Here is a 13788-nt window from a genome sequence, read left to right as displayed (position 1 = left end):
AGTGAGCTTTATCTAAACTACCCTTCATATTATAGTTACAGTAAGTCAGAGAAACATTTATAACGTACCAACAGAGAAAGAGCTGTCCTAAGAGAGTGAGTGCTAAATGTAGTAAAGGGGCATTCTGTCCCCAATGCACCTGGTTCTGTTCCTAATACCAGGTGGGCTTGTGTGGGAGTCAACAGACACTCTGACACATTGAAGAATGAATGTGTAAAAAAAACCCAAAATATTCATTCTAAATAAATGGTAAATAAAGTGAGAGTTCAAAGCTTTAAAAGTAAATTCACAGTAATGTGGGAGTCAAATGTTAAACCAGTTTGTACCAGTGGATGAATAAGGTACTCTGTTCACCTTAAAGCTGCTGGAGACGATACTTTTTCAATCCGATAAAGACACACTGTATGTCTCATAGATCAATAAATAAAAGATAATTTGCTCAAAAAAGATGTGAAAGGTTGAATTTGCTACTTCTCTTGTAGGAAAAGTTTTGCACATTGAATTCTGGGATGTGAAGTCCTGTAGATGGATGCATGGAAGCGTTTTTACTTCATTCTTTTTTATGCTTGCCCCAAAAACTCATCCAAAGTGACTTCCCAACACATTTCTAATGTTTGAAGGTTGTGGCATGTGTAATTCAGGGGCGAAAGGGAAAGCACAGAGTTCTTACATCAGAACCCGGCCGAAAGTAGCGAAGTGAGGTGATGTTACTGGGAATACTGGGAACAAACTATAGTAAAAATGGAGTCAAGCCAATCACTATCCTCCTTGTCTGGAGAATGAAGGGAAAAAACTGTCTAAGGCAGGGGTCGTGAGACACTGGGAGGGGGTCGCCAGATGCCTTTAAAAAAAAAACTAAGAATACTTTTAGAACAATTTGAGCCCATTTTTTTTTACCTTTTTCTGTAACTACAGCAAACATATTTTAACCTATTTTCATCCCATTTTCTTGTCATTATTTTGCTCCTTTTAACTAATTTTTGATAAATCACTCCCATTTCTGCCACTTCCCCATCAAATTTAACTTCATTTTCTATATATTTTTTCCACTTTCAAGACATTGTTGGCACTGATAAATGCTTTCCACCTAATGTCACCAATTATTGTCACTTTCAACCTATTTTTACCCTATTTCATGCTTATTTTTCCCAGTATAAACTAATTGTTCCAACTTTTAAATTATATTACCCATACCCCATTTCTGCCACTTTTTTTAAATTTATTTCTTTATTTCAATTCACCACCTTTTTCACCATTTTTGGTCACTTTTAACCCATTGTATTTCTGATTAAAAAAAGGACTTAAATTTTTAAGATAACTATATACTGTATTATGGCGTAAATAATAATAAACTTCCTGAATAACAGTAGATATTATTCAGATGAATAAATAAATATATGTGGTTATCACAGATTCATAGCACAATTGACCATCATTTTGCTGACTTTGTGGATGGACCCCAAAAATCTCTCCCCTTTATTCCCCCTTATAGATGGTCCTGTCTCCACATGACTGTTGTTCAATGTTCATATCTGTGTTCAACCACCTTCAGCTACAGTGGGGGTCCCCGGTCTCTTGTACCTTTATTTTTGGGGTTGAGGACTGAAATGGTTAAGAACCACTGCTGTACACAGATGCATGGAAGTGATTTTACTTCATTCTTACTGTGATTTCTTGTGTTTACCACAAAAACTCTGCCGAAGTGACTTCTAAACTCATTTCTGGTGTTTGAAAGTAGTTTGCATGTTTGTTTTGAGGCTTAAATGGAAAACACGGAGTTCTTACATTAGAACCAGGCCAACATTGAATGGGACTCCACATCACACAAGGAAATGTGTGCAACTTTTTTCATGCAAATGATCTTCAACTTGTTGATTGATGAGGATTACCCAATGTCTTTATCCAATAAAAAAAATATAACCGCTAGCAGCTTTATGTCTCCGTTTACAATCTGTGTCCGTTTTAAATCATTAGAAGAACAATGTAGCATCACTACATGCCCCTCCTGGTAATACGGTGATTCTCTAGGGCATCGTGTGTGTGTTCAGTAAACAGCCTCCACTTCAGAAGGCTGAGCACGTGCACAGCAAACTGGACTCACCCGCTTGTTATCCTGCGGCTCCATGGCAACCAAAAACTCTCAACATGCTCTGCTCCAGAACCCGCTGACGCCACACAGCAGAGCGTGGACTTCTTGCCGGGCCCGCTCAGCGCTCTTTGTGTAGGAGCTGAAGGTGAGGTAACTTGGGTGCAGACAGAGGATGTGCCGCCCCAACACTTGGTCTGGCAACACCTCCCAACTCGCCTTTTCTGCCAGCGTGACAGACGCCGCCACCAGAGGCTTTCCTGGAGCATTAATGGCTACTGAAGCGCTGCACAGAGATGCTCTCCATAATCTTCAGCTCTGTTAATGACAAAACACAGGTCATTATTAAACTGAAGCCCAGACACATTAAAATAGGTCAGATAGCTTAACCACATGGGCTGCGATGAAAGCAGACAGTTTTAGAATAATAGTCCTTTTGAAAAGCTGACCAAGGCCTGAGAATCTCCTGACAGCAGACACAAAAACCCACTGAACTCCAGTGTCAGCAGTTTCCATTGGCCGACACACAGAGTGAGTCCATGACAACAACTCTGAAAAACTGCAAGGACAGCAAATTCACATTAAAAATAAAGAAAATTAGAAAATGACACAAAAATAGAATAGAAATATTGTTTCATTAGTGGGAACAGATGACACACAATCAACCAAACTACTGCACATGCACAGAATATATCAAAGGTAGGTATTGGACATTAAACAATTCCATTTTATGTCACATTATTTTTATTCAGATTTAATCTGACAAACCAACACAACAAAGCACATACTAAAAAAGTGATTATGATAATTGATGTTCACTTTTTTGTCTTTTTTTCAATAAAACCTGAAAGGATTCAGCCCCCTTTACTCTGTTACTCCAAAATAAAACCCAGTTCAACCAAGTGCTTCCAGACTCACCCCATTAGTATATATTGTAAGGGTGCCTCTGATATTTGCAAAAAAATATCAGCCTGTATCTGAAATCTCTGATGAAAGCACTCTGATATATAATTGGCTTTTATTGGATTTATTGAGCTTTTTTTTCTGGGTCTTCTAATTGATTTCTTATTTATTTTATTCAACTGTAGAATATTCTTTTGTCTGTAACTCCTTGGTTCATAATAAATGGATCAGTTTTTCTATACCTTGCTGCCGACTATTGTTCTCTGTGGATCAAGCCTTTCCTAACATTCCACACTACAAAATAAGTGATAAAAGTGTGTACGATTTGCGCTGATATTGATCGATAGTGGTATCAGCCACAGCCAATACCAAAGGTTACATCATAGGTATTGTATCAGAAGTGAAGTGTCCGTCTGCCTGCAATCTAAGCTCAGCCTCAGGATAAATACAGCTGTTCTATAAAGGCTTCAGACATTCATTAGATATGTGGTTCTCAAACTTTTCAGCCCACAACACCGAAAATAAAGGTCCCAGAGAGCGGAGACCCCCACTGTACCTGAAGGTGGTTGAACACAGATATGAACATTGAAGAACAGTCATGTGGAGACAGGACCATCTATAAGGGGGAATGAAGGGGAGAGATTTTTGGGGTCCATCCATAAGGTCAGTAAAATGATGATCTATTGTTCTATGAAACTGTGATAATCACATTTATTTATTCATCTGAATAATATCCACTGTTATCATGGAAGTGTATTATTATTTGCTCCATAGTATATAGTCATCTTAAAGATGTAAATCCTTGTTTTAGTCAAAAATAAAATGGGGTAAAAGTGACCAAAAATGCTGGAAAATGTGGTGAAATGGGATTTGAAAAACCACAGAAATAGGTTAAAAGTTGCAAATTAGAGTGGGCAAAAACAGACATAAAAAGTGGTAAAAAGGGTTCAAAGTGTCAATACTGGCTTAAAAGTGGCAGAAATGGGGGGAGTGGGAGTTTGGGTAATGTAAGGTAAGAACAATTAGGTTAACAAATGGTGAAAGTGGTTAAATTGGAAAAACAAAGCATTAAAAATGTTTAAAAAAATCAACATCTGTGACATTAGGTAAAAAAGGGATGGAAAGGGTTTATAAGTGCCGAAAATGTCTTAAAAGTGGAAAAAATGAGCACAAAGGCATTGAAATTGAATGGAAAATTGCCAAACAATGGCAAGAAAAAGTGATGCAAATAGGTTAAAATATGGCAAGTTTGGTAGAAAATAAGCAAAAATGGGCTCAAATTGTGAGGAAAAATATTCTGTTTCTTGAAGGCATCTGGAGACCCGCTCCCAATGCTCTCCTGTGGGATGCTTTACTGAGCAGGACAGGGATGGATGGAGCATGTAAAGGGCCTCTGATTCTCAATGATCATAGAAAAAAAACAGAAATCACAAATTTCCTTTCCTTAGCTTGTCAATCTTGTGAGAAGGGGAATGGGTGGGGCATGACCCCTGCTAAAATGAGAGTGGGGGATTTTACAATATACAGTTTATAATATACTGTTTTACACTAGTTTTGAGTGGATTCAAATCTCCACTGTCTGTTTTATCCAATCAATGTAATAATCTCAAAAATATAAGTATCATTTAGCCTCAAAATCTATTCATGCAAATGCATTTCAAATACAGTTATGTACTGTAAATATTTTGTTAAAAAGCTGTATTTAGGAGTAAAGTCGTTGGAATCAACCAAGCCTCAAACCTGGAGCAGCTGATGAACCCTGGGTGTTGCATACCAAAGGTTCTAAAAACCCAGAATATCCAGGAAGGTTTAGAAAGTCATCTGATGTCATGTCCTTATGGCTATAGATAAAGCACAACACAACTCCCAGACTGACTTAAATCCACCGTTGGCACACATTTCTCTACAGGATGAGTCCCACTCTCACCTCAACTCACACTTTACCAAGAAAAATCAATCTCGATTGGGCATGGTGCCAAATCAGGTGATGCTCCAACCTGCCAGTAACAGTGGAGCAGATGCTAAAATTTGCTGCTGTGTGTGGTTCAGTAGTAAAAAAAAAAGAGGAGGAAAAGGTTTCCTAGTTTGTTGGAAACAAGAGTTTGCGTAGAGGTTTTTAGGATGACAACAACAAAAAAAAGCAACGCATAAGTCACAATACTGGTGAATTGAAACGTTATTAATATATAAATAAATCAAAACCAAAAAATGTATGCACCGTAAAACATGCACATATGTGGAACCAGAGGTGGTGTAACAAATCTACTGGTGCTCCTCGTTTCTTGTGATCGACTTCCGTGTGTGTTGACGGCTGCTGTTAGCGGTATTTATAACGTACAAAATAAACATTTTTACTGCTCTCAAATAAGCTGTAATTGTTTTTGCAAAAGTGTCAAATCGTAGAACTTCTAACATCTCACACCAGCCTCACAGTTGATAGTCACCAGTTTATTTGGATACTAATTAGATCGTAACACCGTGAAACAAAACTACAGCACGAGCAGATTTTTAAAAACTAAAACATCCAGTCAGTAAAACAAAATAACCACACTATTTATTTATTATTTTGATTTGGTTTTAAAATGGAATAACTAAAGAACAAGGGGCACACAGATTTTAATGGTTAATGAAGTGAACTACTGTCAAATAATTTCATATATTTACACAGCAGAAATGCATCGCAAACAAGCACGCCCTAAAATTCTGTACAACCGGTTCCCAGTAATCCAACTCCTAGAAATCGTTTGTTTGCTTGCTTGTCAATTCCGCTTATCGGTTCCTCTCACGTCGCAAATACGTAACGATAAACACCTCCAGGTCCTGTATTTTGTGTTTATGCTAGCACCAAGTGAAGCTACTTCCACCATATACCTGTTTGCTATCAACTGCGGAGAATCCACCTCCTCCACCCACAGCTGTGCTGTCCTCTGTGCTGTGTTTGTAGCATCTCTGTTGCTACGCTAGTCACTTCCGGGTTCTGCACACTCGGGCAAAAGTTGTATCTTGTACGGACTTTTCTTCCGAAAACAACAAACTTCCGCAAGAACACACACCTTGTCACCAGTTTATGTCCTCATAACAGGTAATCAGACACGAGAGACGGACTGGTACTGATCGTTGCTCTTTCACACGTTCACATGCACGTACGTACACGCACCTACGCTTTACTGTTTAAATACATAACAATAAGTGCAGCTGTACTTTTGGTTAATATGGATGAATAATTATTTGTTTTATGTCTGAATTCGTTTTGGATCAAGTTGTTCAAGTTCAAAAGGAGCACTGTAAATATTTGAAAATAAGGGAAATTTTCTGCCGCCCAATACAAGCCGTCCCACCCAACCAAGCTTGAGCATCCCTTATATTTTAAGATGTGTACAAGAAATCTAAAATACCGACTTGTCAACCACTTACTAAATATAATTATGTGATTAGAATCTGGTAGGTTGACCTTTATTAACATTGAAAAGCTGTAAACATTCCTACTAGGGCTGGTGATATGGACCAAAACTCATATCTCAATATATTTTCTCAAAATGGTGATATATGATATAATCTAGATAACTTCATCAAATAAAGTCTGACCAGAAAGACAATTCTGGGTTAAATTTGCTGATGCAAAATCCTACACAGTGACATTTATTAACAAACAGCTGATCAATATGTGACACTCATTAATCATCTAACTGAGCTTTACATGTTGTTCTGAGAAGTAAAAGCAGCGACTCCTAAAAATAGGATTTTGATACATAATAAGCTATAAGATATACATACATATAAATAAATATATATATTGATATATGCAATATTATAGTTTTCTATATCTCCCAGCCCTATTTCCTAAATTATAAAACAGCCTAAATAAAAACATAAATGTGTATATGAAGCACGTGTTTATTTAATTTACTTACAGTTTATATACAAGTCAACACGTTGTATATTTACTGTTAATTTAACATTGCTTGTCTTTAAGTTAGACATTAACATTTTATTTTCATTATATACAGTATTTTATTATAATTTCTCATGATCACTCATGTGGTTCTCTGGTATTCACTAATGACTTATTAGACACATTTATTACAGACTTTACATCATTTAACACTTTTTTTAAAGCAGTGTATATTTGTGGCTCTTGTGATTGGCTGATTTTTCATGATGACTTACGTGGTTCTTCCACTGTGGTAAACGTTAAAATCTCAGTTATTAATCTAACAGAACGTGTAACTGTGTCACATCCTGATGGTCTTTATGAAGATAAACTCTCTGTCACATTTTACAACGTATTTACACCAGTTCTTTGTTTTTTTTTCAACGGAACGTCTTCATTCATCATCTCTGTTCTGAGTTGTTTCCGGGTTTGTTGCCGCTGTCAGCACTAATCTCGTGAGAACTGCCACTCAGACCATTTCAGGTGGAAGTTCTCACGAGGCTAGTGACGGTGTTTAGTTTAGTAAGGCATCTTTTAATTATTATTACATTAAAATATGTGATATTTACGGGAAAATAAAAATATGCTAGGATGGCGGGAAAGAGGGGTAAAATAAGGGAGTTTCCCAGCCAAAATGAAATACTTGACAGGTATGCATCACTAACTGTCAGGTCAGCAGTTTTCCCCATGACTGTGTGGCCTACAGAACTAGACTGGAGACCATTTAAAGGCCTTTGCAGGTGTTTTGAGTTAATTAGCTAATATTGAACCTCTCCACAATATTCTAATTTCCTGAGATGCTCAATTTGGGGTTTTCATTAGTTGTCAATTATAATCATCAACAATAATAAAAAAAATAATACTTGAAATATGTCAGTCTGTGCGAAATGAATGTATACATTATTCAAGTTTCACTTTTTGAATGGAATTACTGAAATAAATAAACTTTTTCATGATATTCTAATTATATGACCAGTACCTGTAGATGGTGTTGTGTTTAAACAGACTTTATTATTATAGACAGTCTGTGGAGGAGTAACACATACAAACTAAACAGCAGTGACATACCGTCAGGGTAGGCAGTGCCCACCCAACGGTGAATTGATATTTTGATTATAATATAATTAGAAATTATTTATTTTTCCATTTCCAATAGCCTACAGTACCTATAAGTTTGAAAGTGTCCGTATTTTGTGCATTTCATAGCCCAAATTACTAAACAGCGCTATTTCCTGGAACGGCTGCCGTCTCACTACGCTGTAGAGCAGGAGGTGGCCACGCCCCCTCCCAAAAGCACATTGCTGCTCAGCCTCTGTTCCCATGGCGTGTTTTTATATGTTTGTGCATGCGCAGTCAGTTCCCCAAGATGACAACCATCTATGTCCAAAGGCAGCTCTCTACGCTGCCTTTGGACATAACCGTGCTATGCTAAATGCTATACGTAAGTTCACAGTGCATTAGTGAATCGATCCCATGTGACCGCTGCTGCTACGTTCTCTCTCGCTCTAGCTAGTGGGCGGGATAACGCAACAGGCAGGATGACAGCTTTTTTTTGAGGAAAAATGACAGCTTTGAAAAGACGGAGACCAACACCTGAGTTACCAGAGCTTCAGCAAAGGTAAGGTCAGAAAATGTTTCATACTTTTCACAGTGAATGGAACAAAAGGAAAGATTGACTTTGTGGATGCTCCTCACTGAGGCTGTTCTGAGTTGTTGTTGTGTCATTTTCTCCGTGTTTCCAACATAAACAACGGATGTGCTGCCGTGTCATGACATATATCTTGTTGGGAGAGTATGGAGGCTATATTAAATTATTGTTTATGTTTTTTAATGGTGTTTTATGATGTTGACTTTGTTAGATGGCTAAATACTTATTCATGTGGATCTTGTTGGGTTTTTTCTTTCTTATTATGAATTTTACATTTTAATAAGCGCATTGAGATGACTTTGTTGTAAATTGCTTTTACAAATAAAGTTGAATTGAATTAACACTTGCCAGCAGAATCATATGAAATTGTCATTGGTGGTCTCGATTTGCAACGTGCCTACCCAAACCTAGTGGTCGCAGCACGTCACTGAAACAGCATGCAGTAGTAAAGAGACTAAGCAGTGGAACAGACAGTGTCTTGTAGGGATACAGACAGACTGTCTGTGTCTGTGTGTGTGTGAGTACTGACTAGATGAACCAGTGCTACAGACGTCTGTCCTTCTGCTGTCTTTTACTGACGTCTGTGTCCGTGTGTGTCAAATACAGATGCTTTGCTAACAGAGAAGGAGCTTCTGGTTTGGTGCACTTAACTCGAGCTTCATTCTGTACAACCGATTTCTTACGATGTGAATTATATATCTTTGTGGACTTACCTCAGTTTATCACGGTGCTACTGTAGAAATCAGACGGAATCAAACCCGTTTCTGTCCAAAACAAGCCGTCTACTCTCCGCGCTCTCACAGTGCAATTGCAGCCATGTTAGGGAACGCTCTGCCCAGGGACGGAAAAGCTGAGCTGTGATTGGATGCCGTGAGTGTAAACTGTTCTCTGATTCGATGACGCAAAGAGGGCGGGGTGAGGGACGTCAGAGCCGCAGAGCGTCAGTGACACACTATGATCAAGGTGAGGTGTTTACACTGGAGCAGAGACGACTTACTGGTTTTACACAGTGCCATTGATTCTCCACTGGTTCACTTTTGGGTCAGTGACCGCATGATATTCCATAAAATGGGGAACATTGGACAAGGTTTGCATGAATATTATAATGGTAATAAAAATAGAAATACTTTAGAATTTGATACAGGACTACAAAACACTTTGGGAATCATGGGAAATGGGGCAGAGACTAAATAAATTTAAGAGTAATTTTACAGATGTTTGCGAAAGTCGCACCACATTATATTATGACACTTTAAAAAATAAGGGTCATTCCATGTCATTTCAACACATTTTCAGGATATCCTACGAAATTCGGTCTAAAAAAAACTCTGACATTTTTACCAATTGTTCCGTGATTATTTAACAGGTAAACTGTGGGGGCATGTGTCGATTTTCTTGCGTCTTTATTTTTTTTTTACATTTTCAGCTTCCAATATCTCAGGAACTATGTCACGTGGGAAACTGAAATGTGGTACTGTATACTAATACAGCTCCACCTACTCTCTCAGGATATACAAACAAATCTGCTATACATCATATCTGGTGGACGTGACATGCCCTCAAATTTGTAAAAAAAAAAAAAAAAAAAGAAGGAAGTGTGTGTTTGTTTGGGTCTGGAACATGTTTGGGCCTTCAGTAATCAACTTTATCAACTTTACATATGGCTCCCTGTAATTTGATCAACTTTGAGCTATGAACATAGACTGTTCACATCACTAATTATTAGTCACATATATGCATTGGTTCTTGGGTGACACACTCTGGAAATCTAGTACTATTTTCATTGGCCCATAACTGCATGTAGAAAGTTAAGATCAAATCTGATCTTTTTTTTTTATTATTTATAGTATAAAGGTTACTCTTTCTTTGGATATAAAACAATTTTCCTTTATGTGACTTCTTTATTTTACAATTTTTTAACACCAAAGTGCGAGGGGCCATTTGTTGAAATGACCCATAACAGAATAAATTACAAACAAGTAATGTTTCTGTTCTTGGAATTCAAAGTGAGTTAATGTATACGAGGTACTACTTATATGGTGTCTTTTTATGAATGAAAATTTTTTTTAACTTATAGAAATACAGTTGGACAGAGAAAGCGTCTCATCGTTGACCAATTAACAATAATCTATGGTCTACATACTATTAACACACTATTAGTTTTATTATTAATCATAATTCTAATGAATGAGGTGCAAAGTCTTGAAAAACTAATATAATAACTGAAATAAGTGCTTTATGATCATTGTATTCCCTCTAATTCTTGGTTAAAAATCCAGAGCCTTGAGTCTAACATGTGTGCACTTATCTTTGTTGCCATTTCACCAAAACTATATTACGTTCCCTCTGTAAACAAATTGCCACCATCTAATCAAGATTTAGCATTAGTGACCAACAGAGGAGAAGCAGCACTAACGTACATACAGATGCTTTTTATATTTTATTACTGTATTAAAACTTAACTACAAATACATAACTTCACTAAGCTTGACCCCTTTTTCATATTGAAATAGTCCATTAATTGGATCAATATCATATTTATTCATACGGTTAGATTTAAATCAGAAACGTGGGCGAGGTGTCTTATAGGAACACATCAACAAAGGGTTTGATGGAGTCACGTTCTGACCAGAAACCTTCCAGTTCTTAGATGATCTGTTACTCATGAGCTGAAGCTGGAAAACAATAGTGAGCCTGATTATGAATGAAGGAGAAGACAAATGGGTTCAGATACTTATTTAATTATATTATTACAGCCTGGGCATAAATTGATGTGTGAGTGATCATTTCACTGTAGATTACATAAAAGACAAAAGATGAATAAATAACAATTTTTTTTTTGTTGCCATGTTGACATGGCAACAGTCCCGTAACAGCCCTCAGGCAGAAAGAGGAACATTTTGAGGTACCAATTGGAACTGGACTCTATTCCTTTATTATAAGGATGGCCACGTTGGGCCTGTACTATGCAGCTGGATTTCCTCTTATCACGCTAACTTTTGGGATGTATTCCATGTGCTGTACTATGACACTGGTCAACTTTCAGGATTACAAGTACTCACGTGTACTCATATCACTATAATTGAGTTGCTTTTATGGGTACTTGTACTTTTTTGAGTATGTTTCTAAATCATTAATTTGACTTATACTTAAGTACATCTTAAAAGAAGTAAAGTAATTTGTTACATTTTTGCACCCAACCATTACTGAGTAAATTATTTAAAAAAAAATGGTACCTTAAACCACAGTACTGTACTGATTTCAGATCAGCAGTTTATAAAAGCACATTGAACATAATCTATATGTTGTTAGTCGTGCTATTTCTGATCACCGCCCAACTACTTTCTTAGCTTCAGGTTGTGGTTTCTACCAATTATGTTGTTACCCACATGGCACATTTGGCACTGTTTTAGAGTTCATAAATTTAGCTATACTTGGAAGCCTGAGAATGTTTCTATTTTGAATTGAATTAAATGGGCGTAATTTTATTTAGAAAGCCACATTTTGTAAAAAGTCAGCTCCTAGCAGGCCAGTTGGATTTTTCTTGCTACTTGACCTATCGGAAATTCCTCCTCCTGACAATCCTGGCTCCTCCTACCTTCTAAGAATGTGAACTCCTCCCTCCCAAACTTCCTCACAACTAAAACAAACACTGCGATTTAATATAGAATAGATATTATACTTTGTCATATATGTAAAGCTACATACACTAAATATGTTCTCTGCATTTAACCCCTCCCTGAGGAGCAGTGGGCAGCAACAGTGTAGCACCTGGAGCAGTTCCATTTTTAGTACCCGTTACAGTATATCCCCTCATATCTCCTTTGACTTGATCTAACATGTTTGTGACACAATGCGATGCAGCGCTTCGACAAAACACTGGACTATTGTGTTGAATGGACTATTCTTGTAATAAGTAGTGGATATGATGACAAGAAAGCAACGTAGCAGCTCGGGTGAGTGTTTGAAGCAGCTGAAACAGCTGATTGACTCCAATGCTGCTGACACACAGCGCACACAGCCTGAAACAGTGTTTGTCTGACTCACAATAACCTCTTAAATAGCCATGTGCTTTGATGTAATGTGCAGTTTTTTGGCTGAAAACAATAACTAGAGTGTGTGAATAGCAAAAGACAATTGCTAGTGATCAGCTGTTGTGTTGAATCTGCGTCTACAGCCACACCTACTCATGAATATGCACAAGTAGGTCCTAAAACAGCCTGTTTTTAGAACTGCTCAGAAAGTCACTTTTCAGAGGCTAAAAGTCTGGAAAATGGGTGAGTTGGGGAAAATAAACCTCAAAAACTATGTTGTTGTGGTTCTTAGAACAAATGGAGATGAGTGAAAAATAGCATAATACTGGACCTTTAAGTTTATACATGAGATGTTTACTGTATGCAAGGGAACCGTGGGTAGATTTATTACCAAAAATAACCATAGGGGGTGAAAGTAACTAATAACTTTAACTTTGAACAATATTTAATTGACTACTTTTTACTTGTACTTGAGTATTTTATGTATGATTTACTTGTACTTGAGTATAAGTTCAATCAAGTAAGAGTACTTCTACTTGAGTAGGATATATCAGTACTCTTTACACCTCTGTAAACTTGTTACCGGGCTAAATCACCATGGTAACTTAGGCTGAATGGCCAGGTTAGCCGAAGTAGATCAAATCTTTGCGACTACCAAAGTCCCGCCTCCTGACCAATCAGTTCTCTTGGACGATGAGCTGCCCATTGTTAGAAGATCCTGATTGGTGCAGATTTGACAGCTGAGTTTAGGAAAGAAAGATTATCAAAGGATAAATGCAATCCTCTCATTTAGCGATGACATCCTTTAGGAAAGATATAGATTTACATGTGATGGACTGATCTACAGTCAGCTGATGAAGCCTGCCTCGGACCCTCTCCGTAACCACAGACTGATTCATTCATTCAATTATTCAAACACGCTGTTGGCGACGGTGACAGGTTCAGTAAGAACATACAGCAGTTGTGCTGATATACACAAAGTGGGAGGGTCCTATAAGATAAAATAGGCAACATAAAAATGAAATAGAAATAAGTTTCACGTTACGAGCTGTATACTGAACGCAGCCTCATCCCATCTGTGGAAGTGTGTGGGGAATTGGTGCAGAATTAATAAAAACTCGTCTGTGCTGAAATTAAGTGAAAGTGACTGATCAGAGTCTGTTTTTTGTCCAATGAATTAATATTG

General features: G+C 37.4%; 1 protein-coding gene across 2 annotated transcripts in view; it reads right to left on the bottom strand.

Moving 5' to 3' along the window:
* Positions 1 to 9409, bottom strand: part of tmem94 (transmembrane protein 94) — a 46107-nt gene extending 36698 nt beyond the window's left edge. For both annotated transcript variants that reach the window (XM_028475435.1, XM_028475436.1), the window contains exons 1-2: positions 9282 to 9409; positions 2102 to 2404 (exon numbers count right to left, since the gene is read on the bottom strand). In XM_028475435.1, coding sequence (XP_028331236.1) covers positions 2102 to 2125 — 24 coding nt within the window. In that variant the 5' untranslated portion in view covers positions 2126 to 2404; positions 9282 to 9409. The remainder of the gene's footprint in view (positions 1 to 2101; positions 2405 to 9281) is intronic.
* Positions 9410 to 13788: the final 4379 nt, after the last annotated feature.

Source organism: Gouania willdenowi, chromosome 19 (genome assembly GCF_900634775.1).
Source record: "Gouania willdenowi chromosome 19, fGouWil2.1, whole genome shotgun sequence".
NCBI lineage: Eukaryota > Metazoa > Chordata > Actinopteri > Blenniiformes > Gobiesocidae > Gouania > Gouania willdenowi.
This window is presented reverse-complemented; position numbering and strand designations above follow the sequence as displayed.